Raw genomic sequence first — 15,069 nt, 5'->3', positions numbered from 1 at the left:
GTGCGGCGCTCCTTCAACACTGACCCTCCGACAGTATGGCGCTCTCTCAGCACTGGCCATGCGATAGTGCCCACTCTCTCAGCACTGACGCCGCTCAGCAATGACCCTCCGACAGTGTCGACTCCCTCTGTACTGACCCTCTGACAGTGCCCACTCCCGCAGCACTGACCCACCGACAGTGCCCACCTTCCTGACCACTGACCCTCCGACAGTGCGGCACTCCCTCAGCCCTGACCCTCCGACAGTGCCGCCTCCCCCAGCACTGACCCTCTGACAGTGCCGCCTCCCTCAGTACTGACCCTCCGACAGTTCCCGCTCCCTCAGCACTGACCCTCCGACAGTGCCCATTCCCTCAGCACTGACCCTCAGACAGTGCCTGCTCCCTCAGCACTGACCCTCCGACAGTGCCCGCTCCCTCAGCACTGACCCTCCGACAGTGCCTCTCCCTCATCACTGACCCTCCGACAGTGCCTACTCCCTCAGCACTGACCCTCTGACAGTGCCCACTCCCTCAGCACTGACCCTCCGACAGTGCCCACTCCCTCAGCACTGACCCTCCCACAGTGCGGCGCTCCCTCCGACCCTCCGACAGTGCGGCACTCCCTCAGCACTGACCCTCCGACAGTGCCCACTCCCTCAGCACTGACCCTCCGACAGTGCGGCGCTCCCTCAGCACTGACCCTCCGACAGTGCGGCGCTCCCTCAGTCCTGACCCTCCAATAGTGCGGCGCTCCCTCAGCACTGACCATCCAACAGTGCCCGCTCCCTCAGCACTGACCCTCCGACAATGACCGCTCCCGCACCACTGACCCTCCGACAGTGTGGCACTCCCTCAGCAATGACCCTCCGACAGTGCCGACTCCCCCTGTACTGACCCTCCGACAGTGCGGCGCTCCCTCAGCACTGACCCTCCGATAGTGCGGTGCTCCCTCCGCACTGACCCTCTGACAGTGCGGCGCTCCCTCAGCACTGTCCCTCCGACAGTGCCTGCTCTCTCAGCACTGACCCTCCAACAGTGCGTCACTCCTTCAGCACTCACCCTCCCCGATTACTGACGGAAGCGAGAGAGGAAATGGCCGGGGCCATAACAGATATCTTTGCAGTGTCCTTAGACACGGGTGAGGTCCCAGGGGACAGGAGACTTGCTAATGTTATCCCGTTGTTTAAAAAGGGCAGCAGGGATAATCCAGGTAATTATCGACCGGTGAGCCTGACGTCAGTGGTAGGGAAGCTACTGGAGAAGATACAGAGGGATAGGATCTATTCCCATTTGGAAGAAAATGGGCTCATCAGTGATAGGCAACATGGTTTTGTGCAGGGAAGGTCATGTCTTACCAACTTAATAGAATTCTTTGAGGACGTGACAAAGTTGATTGATGAGGGAAAGGCTGTAGATGTCATATACATGGACTTCAGTAAGGCGTTTGACAAGGTTCTCCATTGGCAGGCTGATGGAGAAAGTGAAGTCACATGGGGTCCAGGGTGTGCTAGCTAGATGGATAAAAAACTGGCTGGGCAACAGGAGACAGAGGGTAGTAGTAGAAGGGAGTTTCTCAAATTGGAGACCTGTAACCAGTGATGTTCCACAGGGATCTATGCTGGGACCACTGTTCTTTGTGATATATGTAAATAATCTGGAGGAACGTGTAGGTGGTCTGATCAGCAAGTTTGCAGATGGCACTAAGATAGCTCGAGTAGCAGATGGTGAAAGGGACTGTCAGGGATTAGAGCAGAATATAGATAGACTGGAGAGTTGGGCAGATAAATGGCAGATGGAGTTCAATCCGGGCAAATGCGAGGTGATGCATTTTGGAAGATCAAATTCAAGAGCGAACTATACAGTGAATGGAAAAGTCCTGGGGAAAATTGATGAACAGAGAGATCTGGGTGTTCAGGTCCATTGTTCCCTGAAGGTGACAACGCAGGTCAATAGGGTGGTCAAGTAGGCATATGGCATGCTTTCATTCATTGGACAGGGTATTGAGTACAAGAGTTGGCAGGTCATGTTGCAGTTGTATAGGACTTTGGTTCAGCCACATTTGGAGTACTGTGTACAGTTCTGGTCGCCACATTACCAAAAGGATGTGGATGCTTTGGAGACGGTATAGAGGAGGTTCACCAGGATGTTGCCTGGTATGGTGGGTGCTACCTATGAAGAGAGGTTGAGTAGATTAGGATGATTTTCATTAGAAAGACGGAGATTGAGGGGGGACCTGATTGAGGTCTACAAAATCATGAGGGGTATAGACAGGGTGGATAGCAAGAAGCGTCTTCCCAGAGTGGGGGACTCAATTACTAGGGGTCATGAGTTCAAAGTGAGAGGAGGAAAGTTTAAGGGAGATATGCGTGGAAAGTTCTTTACACAGAGGGTGGTTGGCGCCTGGAACTCTTTGCCAGCGGAGGTGGTAGACGCAGACCACGTTAGCGCCTTTTAAGATATATTTGGACAGGTACATGGATGGGCAGGGAACAAATGGACACAGACGGTTAGAAAATAGATCACAGGTTAGAGAGAGGAACTTGATCGGCGCAGGCTTGGAGGGCCGAAGGGCCTGTTCCTGTGCTGTAGGTTTCTTTGTTCTTTGATAGAGCAGCCGTCCCTCAGCACTGACCCTCAGAAATAATGCAGCACTGACTTATTCCTGTCCAGAGTGTACTCCAGTCGAAATGTGATACAGAATAAAGAGAGGCCCTTAGGCCCACCACATCTTTTCTCAAATATTAATCGACACTAATCTCATTTCCCTGCACTTGGTCTGTCGCTGACCACAGAAGCTGCTCCAATGTTGTGTCCCCCCTCCCCCCCACCGACATCAGGCAGTGCCTTCCCTATCCCTACCACCCTCTTCGGGGGGAAGCCCATTTCCTTCAGATCTTTTTCAAACCACTTACTCCTCAACTTCAACTCCTGTCCCCTTGTCTCAGACACTGTGGGCTGGCCGATGTGGATCAATTTGACGGAGGGCCCATGACTGATCTGTAGCCGGCAGTTTCCGAGTGGTTTGGGCTGAAGCCATGAAGTGGGGGAGGGAAACATTTGTTATTTTACACATTTGGAGTTCTTTGCTGGGAGCCAGGATGAGGGGGCCATGGAATTCAGTGTGTTCATTGAAGGAGAGAAAAGTCAGAGAGAGAGAGAGACACCCAGACAGAGACTGACAGGCAGGAAAAAGAGAGCGAAAGAGACACCCAGAGAGAGATAGAGACAGACAGAGAGAGAAAGAGAGAAAGAGAGAGAGAGAGAGAGAGAGAGAGAGAGACAGAGTGACAGAGAGAGAGAGAGAGAGTGAAAGAGAGAGAGAGAGAGTGACAGAGAGAGAGAGAGTAACAGAAAGAGAGAGGCACAGAGAGAGAGGCACAGAGAGAGAGGGGGGGACAGAGAGAGAGGGGGGGACAGAGAGAGAGAGTGTGACAGAGAGAGAGAGAGTGACAGAGAGAGAGAGAGTGACAGAAAGAGAGGCACAGAGAGAGAGGCACAGAGAGAGAGAGAGAGAGGCACAGACAGAGAGAGAGAGAGAGTCACAAACAGAGAGAGAGAGTGACAGAAAGAGAGAGGCACAGAGAGAGAGAGACACAGACAGAGAGAGCGAGGGACAGAGAGAGAGAGAGGCACAGACAGAGAGAGAGGGGGACAGGGAGAGAGTGGGACAGAGAGAGGGACAGAGAGAGAGAGAGAGAGAGAGAGTCACAGAAAGAGAGATGCACAGAGAGAGAGGGACAGAGAGAGAGAGTGAGAGAGAGAGAGAGGGACAGAGAGAGAGAGAGAGGGACAGGGAGAGAGAGAGAGTCACAGAAAGAGAGATGCACAGAGAGAGAGAGACAGAGAGAGAGAGAGAGAGAGGGACAGAGAGAGAGGGACAGAGAGAGAGAGGGACAGAGAGAGAGAGAGAGAGAGAGAGAGAGAGAGAGAGAGAGGATGGAGGTGCAGAATTAGACCATTCAACCCATCTGGTGTGCTCTGTCATTTGATCATAGCTGATACGTTTCTCAACCCCATTCTCCCAATTACAGTCCATAATCCTCAATCCCCTATCCAATCAAGAACTACCTATCTCTGTCTGAAATATACTCGGTGACTCAGCCCCCACAGCCCTCTGTGGCAATGATTTCCACAGATTCACCCGCCCCGGCAAACCCCACTATCCAGGCCATTCAGTATTCTGTAAGTTTCAATCAGATCACCTCCGCCACAACCCGATCGGTCTGCACTCCAAGTACTGACCCAACGTCCACAACTGCTCCTCATATAACAAGCCCCTCATCCCTGGGATCATTCTTGTAAAACTGCTGTGGAACCCCGCCAACACGGGCACATCCTTCCTTAGACAGGGGGCACAAATCTGCTCACAATTTCCACATGGGACTTGACGAGATGGGGAGAGGGAGAGGGGGAGAGGGAGTGGGGTTGGTGTGAGAGAGAGGGGAAGAGGGAGTGGGGGTTGGTGAGAATGAGATGTGGAGAGGGAGTGGGTGTTGGTACGAGAGAGAGAGGGGAAGAGGGAGTGGGGTGTTGGTGAGAATGAGATGGGGAGAGGTAGTGGGGGTTGGTGTGAGAGAGAGCAAGGGAGAGGGAGTGGGGGTTGGTGAGAATGAGATGGGGAGAGGGAGTGAGGGGTGGTGAGAATGAGATGGGGAGAGGGAGTGAGGGTTGGTGAGAATGAGATGGGAAGAGGGAGTGAGGGTTGGTGAGAATGAGATGGGGAGAGGGAGTGGGGGTTGGTGAGAGAGAGAGAGGGAGAGGGAGTGAGGGTTGGTGAGAGAGAGGGAGAGGGAGTGAGGGTTGGTGAGAGAGAGGGAGAGGGAGTGGGGGTTGGTGAGAGAGAGAGAGGGAGTGGGAGTGGAGGTTGGTGAGAGAGAGAGAGGGAGAGAGAGTGAGGGTTGGTGAGAGAGGGAGAGGGAGTGGGAGTTGGTGAGAATGAGATGTGGAGAGGGAGGAGGTGTTGGTGAGAATGAAATGGGGAGAGGGAGTGGGGGTTGGTGAGAGAGAGGGAGAGGGAGTGGGGGTTGGTGAGAGAGAGAAAGGGAGAGGGAGTGGGGGTTGGTGAGAGAGAGGGAGAGGGAGTGGGGGTTGGTGAGAATGAGATGGGGAGAGGGAGTGAGGGTTGGTGAGAATGAGATGGGGAGAGGGAGGGGGGGTTGGTGAGAGAGAGAGAGGGAGAGGGAGTGGGGGTTGGTGAGAATGAGATGGGGAGAGGGAGAGGGGGTTGGTGAGAATGAGATGGGGAGAGGGAGTGGGGGTTGGTGAGCGAGGGGGAGAGGGAGTGGTGTTTGGTGAGAGAGAGGGAGTGGGGGTTGATGTGAGAGGGGGAGATGGAGAGGGAGTGGTGTTTGGTGAGAGAGAGGGAGAGGGAGTGGGGGTTGGTGAGAATGCGATGTGGAGAGGGAGTAGGGGTTGGTGAGAGAGAGGGAGAGGGAGTGGGGGTTGGTGAGAGAGAGAGAGAGGGAGAGGGAGTGGGGGTTGGTGAGAGAATGGGAGAGGGAGTGGGGTTTGGTGAGAATGAGATGGGGAGAGGGAGTGAGGGTTGGTGAGAATGAGATGTGGAGAGGGAGTAGGGGTTGGTGTGAATGAGATGGGGAGAGGGACTGGGGGTTGGTGAGAATGAGATGGGGAGAGGGAGTGGGGGTTGGTGAGAATGAGATGTGGAGAGGGAGTGGGCTTTGGTGTGAGAGGGAGAGGGAGTGGGGGTTGATGGGAGAGGGAGTGGGGGCTAGTGTGAGTGGGAGAGGGAGTGGGGGTTTGTGAGAGGGAGAGGGAGTGAGGGTTGATGTGAGAGGGAGAGGGGGTTGGTGAGAATGAGATGGGGAGAGGGAGTGGGAGTGGTGTTTGGTGAGAGAGAGGGAGAGGGAGTAGGGGTTGGTGAGAATGAGAAGGGGAGAGGGAGTAGGGGTTGGTGAGAATGAGATGGGGAGAGGGAGTGGGGGCTAGTGTGAGAGGGAGAGGGAGTGAGGGTTGATGTGAGAGGGAGAGGGGGTTGGTGAGAATGAGATGGGGAGAGGGAGTGGGGGTTGGTGAGAATGAGATGGGGAGAGGGAGTGGGGGTTGATGTGAGAGGGAGAGGGTGGGTGTGAGTTGGGGGGAGTGAGTGTGAGAGGGAGAGGGTGGGTGTCGGGGGAGTGAGTGTGAGTCTGTGTGAGGGGGAGAGGGCAGGTGTGTGGTGGGGTGAGTGAGTGTGAGTCGGTGTGAGAGTGAGAGGGCTGGTGTGAGGCAGGGGGAGTAAGTGTGAGAGGGAGAGGGCGGGTGTGAGTTGGGGGGAGTGATTTTGAGAGGCAGAGGGCGGGGGGTGTAAGTGTGTGAGAGAGAGAGGGCGGGTGTGAGCTGCGGAGGGTCAGTGTGAGAGGAAAGAGGGTGGGTGTGTGGCGGGGGAGTGAGTGTGAGAAGGAGAGGGCGGGTCTGAGGCAGGGGAGTGAGTGTGAGAGGGAGAGGGTGGGTGTGAGGTGTGGGGAGTGAGTGTGAGAGGGGGAGGGCAGGTGTGAGGCAGCGGGAGTGAGTGTGAGAGGGAGAGGGCGGTTATGAGGTGGGGGGAGTGAGTGTGAGAGGGAGAGGGCGGGTGTGTGGCAGGGGGACTAAGTGTGAGTCGGTGTGAGAGGGAGAGAGGGCAGGTGTGAGGCAGGGTGACAGTGAGAGTGAGTATGAGAGGGAGAGAAGGAGGGTGTGCGAGGGTAGAGTCAGTGTGAGAGGGAGAGGGCGGGTGTGCAGGGGGAGAGTGATTGTGAGGCGGGGAGAGTGAGTGTGAGTGAGTGTGAGGGGGGAGAGAGAGGGTGTGAGGGGGGGAGAGGGAGAGTGTGAGTGAGTGTGAGAGGTGGAGAGAGAGGGTGTGAGACGGGGGAAGTGAGTGTGAGACGGGGAGAGAGAGGGTGTGCGGGGGGAGAGTGAGTGTGAGTGAGTGTGAGACGGGGAGAGAGAGGGTGTGAGGCAGGGGGAGAGGTAGGGTGTGAGGCGGGGAGAGCGAGTGTGAGTGAGTGTGAGACGGGGAGAGAGAGGGTGTGAGGTGGGGGGAGTGAGTGTGAGTGAGTGTGAGACTGGTTGTAAGTGTTCGTGTGACTGAGAAACAGGGATCAGTGCTCAGCCCCTTGTTTGGTGAAACCAGCAGCTTCCCGGTGAGAAACCTCCGGAAGAGCTGGGTTACAGGCTCCGCCCCCGGGTCTGGTGGTGCCTTTCACGTTATCCTGGGAATGCCGTGCCGGGAAGCTAACTCCGGCTCCCAGTCTGTCTCCCGGGAAATATCTCTGCATTACACTCACTCCCATATATTTACATTACACTGTCAGGGAGTGTCCCAAAATTATACCGGGACAGGGAACGTCCCACAGTTACACCGGGATAGAGAGTGTCCCAAAATTATACCGGGACAGGGAATGTCCCACAGTTACACCGGGATAGGGAGTGTCCCAAAATTATACCGAGATAGGGAACGTCCCACAGTTACACCAGGATAGGGAATGTCCCAAAATTATACCGGGATAGGGAACGTACCACAGTTACACTGGGATAGGGAACGTCGCAAAATTGTACCGAGATAGGGAACATCCTACACTTAGACCGGGATAGGGAATGTACCAAAATTACACGGGGATAGGGAACGTCCCACAGTTACACCGCGATAGGGAATGTCCCACAGTTACACTGGGATAGGGAACGTCCCACAGTTACACCAGGATAGGGAACGTCCCAAAATTATACCGGGATAGGGAACGTCCCACAGTTACACTGGGATAGGGAACATCCCAAAATTATACCGGGATAGGGAACGTCCTGCAGTTACACCAGGATAGGGAACGTCCCACAGTTACACCGCGATAAGGAATGTCCCACAGTTACACTGGGATAGGGAACGTCCCACAGTTACACCGGGATAGGGAATGTCCCAAAATTATACCGGGATAGGGAACGTCCCAAAATTATACCGGGATAGGGAACGTCCTGCAGTTACACCGGGATAGGGAATGTCCCACAGTTACACCGCAATAAGGAATGTCCCACAGTTACACTGGGATAGGGAACGTCCCACAGTTACACTGGGATAGGGTCATCCCAAAATTATACCGGGATAGGGAACGTCCCAAAATTGTACCAGGATAGGGAATGTCCCACAGTTACACCGGGATAGGTAATGTACCAAAATTATACCGGGATAGGGAACGTCCCACAGTTACACCAGGATAGGGAATGTCCCACAGTTACACCGGGATAGGGGACGTCCCGCAGTTACACTGGGATAGGGAATGTCCCACAGTTACACTGGGATAGGGAATGTTCCGCAGTTACACTGGGAAACGGAACGTCCCACCATCTGACTGGGCCCCTGAGGAGGTTTTCCCGCCTATGTTGTACAAAGTACAAAGAAAATTACAGCACAGGAACAGGCCCTTCGGCCCTCCTAGCCTGCGCCGATCCAGATCCTCTGTCTAACCTGTCAATTGTGATTGGGAATGCTCCTTCGTGCCGCAGTTTGCCAGGTACATGGGAGGAGAGCCCGGGCGGCTGTTTGCTGTGTACCTTGGGGGTTTCCCAGCACGTGTCCCTGACTCTCTGTTTCTGTTTACAGCCAGCTAATCGCTGCAGCCTACACCGAGACCCATTACGATCAGGATGGCAGGATGGTGACAGTCTCTCCCAACCAGACAGTAAGTTCCAGGCGACTCTGTGTGACCTAACTACCATCATGCTACTCCTCAAACTGGCTTTGATGGTCACTGATGTATCTCACTCACCGGGCTGTCCACCTGCATGGCTCCTGTGAGCGAGACCAATGGAGCCAGGTGACAGTTACCCATTCACAGGACCTGGCCGAGTCTGGCTGGGCCCAGCATTGCTTGCTTATCCCTAATTGCCCCATGAGAAGGTGGGGGTGAGCTGCCTTCTTGAATCGCTACAGTCTATGTGCTGCGGGTTGACCCAAAGTGCTGTTAGGGAGGGAATTCCAGGTTCGTGACCCAGTGACAGTGAAGGAACGGGGATATATTTCCAAGTCAGGATGGTGAGGGGCTCAGAGGGGAACTTGGAGGTGGTGATGTTCCCATGTACCTGCTGCCCTTGTCCTTCTCAATGGAAGTGGGTCATGGGTTTGGAAGGTGCTGCCTGAGGATCTTTGGTGAATCCCTGCAGCGCATCTTGTAGACAGTACACACTGCTGCGACTGAGTGCCGGTGGTGGGGGGAGTGGGATGTTTGTAGATGTGGTGCCAATCAAGCGGCTGCTTTGTCCTGGATGGTGTCGGGCTTCTTGAGTGTTGCTGGGGCTGCACCCATCCAGGCAAGTGGGGAGTATTCCATCACTCTCATGACTTGTGCCTTGTAGATGGTGGACAGGCTTTGGGGAGTCAGGAGGTGAGTTACTCACCGCAAGATTCCCAGCCTCTGGCCTGCTCTTGTAGCCGCTGTGTTTATGTGGTGAACCCAGTTGAGTTTCTGATCAATAATAACCCCCAGGATGCTGACAGTGGGGGCATTCAGTGATGGTAACACCATGGAATGTCAAGGGGCGGTGGTTAGATTGTCTCTTGTTGGTGATGGGCATAGCCTGGCATTTGTGTGGCGCGAATGTCACTTGCCACTTGTCAGCCCAAGCCTGGATAGAACATAGAGCAGCACAGTACAGGCCCTTCAGCCCACAATGCTGTGCAGAACTTTTATCCTAAACCTAAGGTCGATCTAACCTCCACCCCTACCTTATACTATCATCCATATGCCGATCTAATAGCCACTTAAATGTCCCTAATGAGGGTGACTCCACTACCCTCTCCGGCAATGCATTCCATGCCCCTACTACTCTCTGAGTGAAGAACCTACCTCTGACGTCTACCCTATATCTACCTCGGCTCACTTTAAAACAATGCCCCCTTGTAATAGCTACCTCCAGCCCAGGAAAAAAGTAACTGGCTGTCCACTCTATCTATACCTCTGATCATTTTGTACATCTCTACCAAGTCACCTCTCATCTTTCATCATTCTAAAGAGAAAAGCCCTAGCTCTCTCAACTTTTCCTTGTAAGACATTCCCTCCATTCCTGGCAACATCCTGGTAAATCTCCTCTGCACCTTTTCCAATGCTTCCACATCTTTCCTGTAATGAGGTGACCAGAACTGGACACAATACTCCAGATGTGGCCAAACTAGGCTTTTGTAGAGCTGGAGCATAACTTCACGGTGGAAACATCTGACCTCGATCTATTTTGACCAGCCCTGATCATGATTTTTAACACATCTATCTTTGTCACTCAATCTGTCTCCTACACATTCACATCAAACGTTCTGTGCGCCTGATTGGTAAGTAACAAGTTTATTTTTTATTCTTTATTTTTAAGCCTTGGGAATTTAGAATAATGGGAATGGAGGTCAGGGCAGTTGAATGTTCCTCCTGCAGAATGTGGGAGGTAAGGATCACCACTAGTGTCCCTGCTGACTACATCTGCGGAAGTGCACCCAACTCCAGCTCCTTGAAAACCGCGTTAGGGAACTGGAGCTGGAGCTGGATGAACTTCGGATCATTCGGGAGGCGGAGGGGGTTATTGAGAGGAGTTACAGGGAGGTAGTCACTCCTCAAGTACACGAAAAAGGCAGATGGGTTACGGTCAGGGGACGGAAAGGGAACCCGCAGGCAGTGCAGACATCCCCTGTGGCCATTCCCCTCAACAATCAGTATACCGTTTTGGATACTGTTGACGGGGGGGGGGCAACTTACCAGGGGAAAGCAGCAGGGCACAGGTCTCTGGCACAGAGTCTGTCCCTGCTGCTCAGAAGGGAAGGGGGAAGAGGAGCAGAGCATTAGTCATTGGGGACTCCATAGTTAGGGGGACAGATAGGAGGTTCTGTGGGTACAAGAGAGATTCATGGTTGGTGTGTTGCCTCCCAGGTGCCAGGGTGCGTGATGTCTCTGATCATGTTTTTGGGATCCTTAAGGGGGAGGGGGAGCAGCCCCAAGTCGTGGTCCACATTGGCACCAATGACATAGGTAGGAAGAGAGATGGGGATTTAAGGCAGAAATTCAGGGAGCTAGGATGGAAGCTGAGAGCTAGGACGAACAGAGATGTTGTCTCTGGGTTGTTGCCAATGCCACGTGCTAGTGAGGCGAGGACTAGGGAGAGAGAGGAGTTGAACACGTGGCTACAGGGATGGTGCAGGAGGGAGGGTTTTGGATTCTTGGATAATTGGGGCTCTTTCTGGGGTAGGTGGGACCTCTACAAGCAGGATGGTCTTCACCTGAACTAGAGGGTACCGATATCCTTGGGGGGGAATTTTGCGAAGGCTGTTTGGGTGGGTTTAAACTAATTCAGCAGGGAGATGGGCACCAAAATTGTAGTTCGACTACAGAAAAGGTTGAGAGTAGGGTGGTCCAAAATAAAGGGAAGCAAGATGGCAACGGCAAGCAAGAAGTTGGTTTGAAGTGTGTCTACTTCAATGCCAGGAGCTTCCGGAATAAGGTAGGTGAACTTGCAGAATGGGTTAGTACCTGGGACTTCGATGTTGTGGCCATTTCGGAGACATGGATAGAGCAGGGACAGGAATGGTTGTTGCAGGTTCCGGGATTTAGATGTTTCAGTAAGAACAGAGTAGATGGTAGAAGAGGGGGAGGTGTGGCATTGTTGGTCAAGGACAGTATTACAGTTGCAGAAAGGATGTTTGGGGACTCGTCAACTGAGGTAGTATGGGCTGAGGTTAGAAACAGGAAAGGAGAGGTCACCCTGTTGGGAGTTTTCTATAGGCCTCCGAATAGTTCCAGAGATGTAGAGGAAAGGACAGCAAAGATGATTCTCGATAGGAGTGTGAGAGACCGGGTAGTTGTCATGGGGGACTTCAACTTTCCAAATATTGACTGGGAACACTATAGTTCGAGTACTATAGATGGGTCAGTTTTTGTCCAGTGTGTACAGGAGGGCCTCCTGACACAGTATGTAGATAGGCCAACAAGGGGCGAAGCCACGTTAGATTTGGTACCGGGTAATGAGCCCGGCCAGGTGATAGATTTGGAAGTAGGTGAGCACTTTGGTGACAGCGATCACAATTCTATTATGTTTACTTTAGTGATGGAAAGGGATAGGTGTATACCACTGGGCAAGAGTTATAGCTGGGGGAAAGGCAATTACGATGAGATTAGGCAAGATTTAGGGAGCATAGGATGAGGAAGGAAACTGCAGGGGATGGGCACATTAGAAATGTGGAGCTTATTCAAGGTAAATCTCCTCTGTGTCCCGGATAAGTATGTACCTGTCAGGCAGGGAGGAAGCTGTAGAGCGCGGGAGCCGTGGTTTACGAAGGAACTGAAATCTCTGGTCAAGAGGAAGAAGAAGGTTTATGTTAGGATGAGATGTGAAGGCTTAGTTAGAGCGCTTGAGGGCTACGAGGTAGCCAGGAAGGACCTAAAGAGAGAGCTCAGAAGAGCCAGGAGGAGACATGAGAAGTTGTTGGCGGATAGGATCAGGGTAAACCCGAAGGCTTTCTCTAGGTATTTAAGGAATAAAAGAATGATGAAAGTAAGATTAGGCCCAATCAAGAATAGTAGTGGTAAATTGTGTGTGGAGTCAGAAGAGATAGGGGAAGCGCTAAATGAATATTTTTCCACAGTATTCACTCTAGAAAACGACAATGTTGTCGAGGAGAATACTGAGAAACAGGCTACTAGACTCGGTGGGATTGAGGTTCACAAGGAAGAGGTATTAGAAATCCTTCAGAAGGTGAAGATAGATAGGTCCCCTGGGCCGGATGGGATTTATCCTCAGATCCTCTGGGAAGCCAGGGAGGAGATTGCCGAGCCTTTGGCATTGATCTTTAACTCGTCATTGTCTACAGGAATAGTGCCAGATGACTGGAGGATAGCAAATGTGGTTCCCCTGTTCAAGAAGGGGAATAGGGACAACCCTGGTAATTACAAACCAGTGAGCCTTACCTCAGTCGTTGGTAAAGTGTTGGAAAAGGTTATAAGGGATAGGGTTTATAATCATTTGGAAAAGAATAAATTGATTAGGGATAGTCAGCACGGTTTTGTGAAGGGAAGGTCGTGCCTCACAAACCTTATTGAGTTCTTTGAGAAGGTGACCAAACAGGTAGATGAGAGTAAACCGGTTGATGTGGTGTATATGGATTTCAGCAAGGCGTTCGATAAGGTTCCCCGCAATAGGCTATTGTACAAAATGCAGAGGATTGGAATTGTGGGAGATATTAGCAGTTTGAATCAGAAATTGGCTTGCTGAAAGAAGACAGAGGGTGGTAGTTGATGGGAAATGTTCATCCTGGAGACCAGTTACTAGTGGTGTATCGCAAGGGTCGGTGTTGGGTCCACTGCTGTTTATCATTTTTATAAATGACCTGGATGAGGGCGTAGAAGGATGGGTTAGTAAATTTGCAGACAACACTAAGGTCAGTGGAGTTGTGGATAGTGACGAAGGATGCTGTAGGTTGCAGAGAGACATAGATAAGCTGCAGAGCTGGGCTGAGAGGTGGCAAATGGAGTTTAATACAGACAAGTGTGAGGTGATGCACTTTGGTAGGAGTAATCGGAAGGCAAAGTACTGGGCTAATGGTAAGATTCTTAGTAGTGTAGATGAGCAGAGAGATCTCGGTGTCCGCGTACACAGATCCTTGAAAGTTGCCATCCAGGTTGACAGGGCTGTTAAGAAGGCATACAGTGTTTTAGCTTTTATTAATAGAGGGATCGCATTCCGGAACCAAGAGGTTATGGTGAAGCTGTACAAAACTCTGGTGCGGCCGCACTTGGAGTATTGTGTACAGTTCTGGTCACCGCATTATAAGAAGGATGTGGAAGCTTTGGAAAGGGTGTAGAGGAGATTTACTAGGATGTTGCCTGGTCTGGAGGGAAGGTCTTACGAGGAAAGGCTGAGGACTTGAGGCGGTTTTCATTAGAGAGAAGAAGGTTGAGAGGTGACTTAATTGAAACATATAAAATAATCAGAGGGTTAGATAGGGTGGATAGGGAGAGCCTTTTTCCTAGGATGGTGACGGCAAGCACGAGGGGGCAATAGCTTTAAATTGAGGGGTGAAAGATATAGGACAGATGTCAGAGGTAGTTTCTTTACTCAGAGTAGTAAGGGAATGGAATGCTTTGCCTACAACGGTAGTAGATTCGCCAACTTTAGGTACATTTAAGTCGTCATTGGATAAGCACATGGACGTACATGGAATAGATTAGGTTAGATGGTCTTGAGATTGGTATGACAGGTCAGCACAACATCGAGGGCCGAAGGGCCTGTACTGTGCTATAATGTTCTATGTTCTATGTTCTATCTTTCCTATAATGTAGCACCCAGAACTGTACACAGTACTCCAGCTGAGGTCTAAAAAGTGTTTTGTACAATTTCAATGTCGTATCTTTACTCTTGTACCCTATGCCCCTATTAATAAGGTTAAGGACACTGTGTGTTTTACAAATTGTTCACTCTCTCTGTCCTCTTCCTCAAAGAATTCTATTAAGTTGGTAAGACATGACCTTCCCTGCACAAAACCATGTCGCCCATCACTGATGAGCCCATTTTCTTCCAAATGGGAATAGATCCTATCCCTCAGTATCTTCTCCAGTAGCTTCCCTATCACTGACGTCAGGCTCACCGGTCGATAATTACCTGGATTATTCTTGCTACCCTTCTTAAACAAGGGGACAACATTAGCAAGTCTCCAGTCCTCTGGGACCTCACCCGTGTCTAAGGACGCTGCAAAGATATCTGTTAGGGCCCTGGCTATTTCCTCTCTCATGTCCCTCAATTCCCTCCCTGGGGGCACTGTGGATCAACCCACAAAAGAAGGACTGCAGCGATTCAAGAAGGCAGCTCACCCCGACCTTCTCATGGGGCAATTAGGGATGAGCAAGAAATGCTGGGCCCAGCCAGACTCGGCCAGGTCCTGTGAATGGGTAACTGTCACCTGGCTCCATTGATCTCGCTCACAGGAGCCATGCGGGTGGACAGCCCGGTGAGTGAGATACATCAGTGATCCATGGTTCCTAATCTTGCCCTTTCTATCCCTCATTTTCACAGGGACATGTCTGTCCTGCACTTTCATCAACCTCTCTTTAACAGCCTCCCACATATCAAATGTGGATTTACCTTCAAACAGTTTCTCC

The 15,069-nt window shown here is 51.9% G+C and overlaps 1 protein-coding gene across 1 annotated transcript in view; it reads left to right on the top strand.

The window, feature by feature from the left end:
* The window catches only part of LOC132209542 (disintegrin and metalloproteinase domain-containing protein 33-like), a 76,585-nt gene that overhangs the window by 44,560 nt on the left and 16,956 nt on the right, over positions 1-15,069 (top strand). Inside the window, exon 4 of the mRNA XM_059645348.1 lies at positions 8,547-8,625. Within this exon, the coding sequence (XP_059501331.1) occupies positions 8,547-8,625 (79 nt within the window). The remainder of the gene's footprint in view (positions 1-8,546; positions 8,626-15,069) is intronic.

This window comes from Stegostoma tigrinum, chromosome 1, assembly GCF_030684315.1.
Source record: "Stegostoma tigrinum isolate sSteTig4 chromosome 1, sSteTig4.hap1, whole genome shotgun sequence".
NCBI lineage: Eukaryota > Metazoa > Chordata > Chondrichthyes > Orectolobiformes > Stegostomatidae > Stegostoma > Stegostoma tigrinum.
The sequence above is the reverse complement of the archived record's forward strand: the minus strand, read 5'-3'. Positions and strand labels throughout refer to the sequence as shown.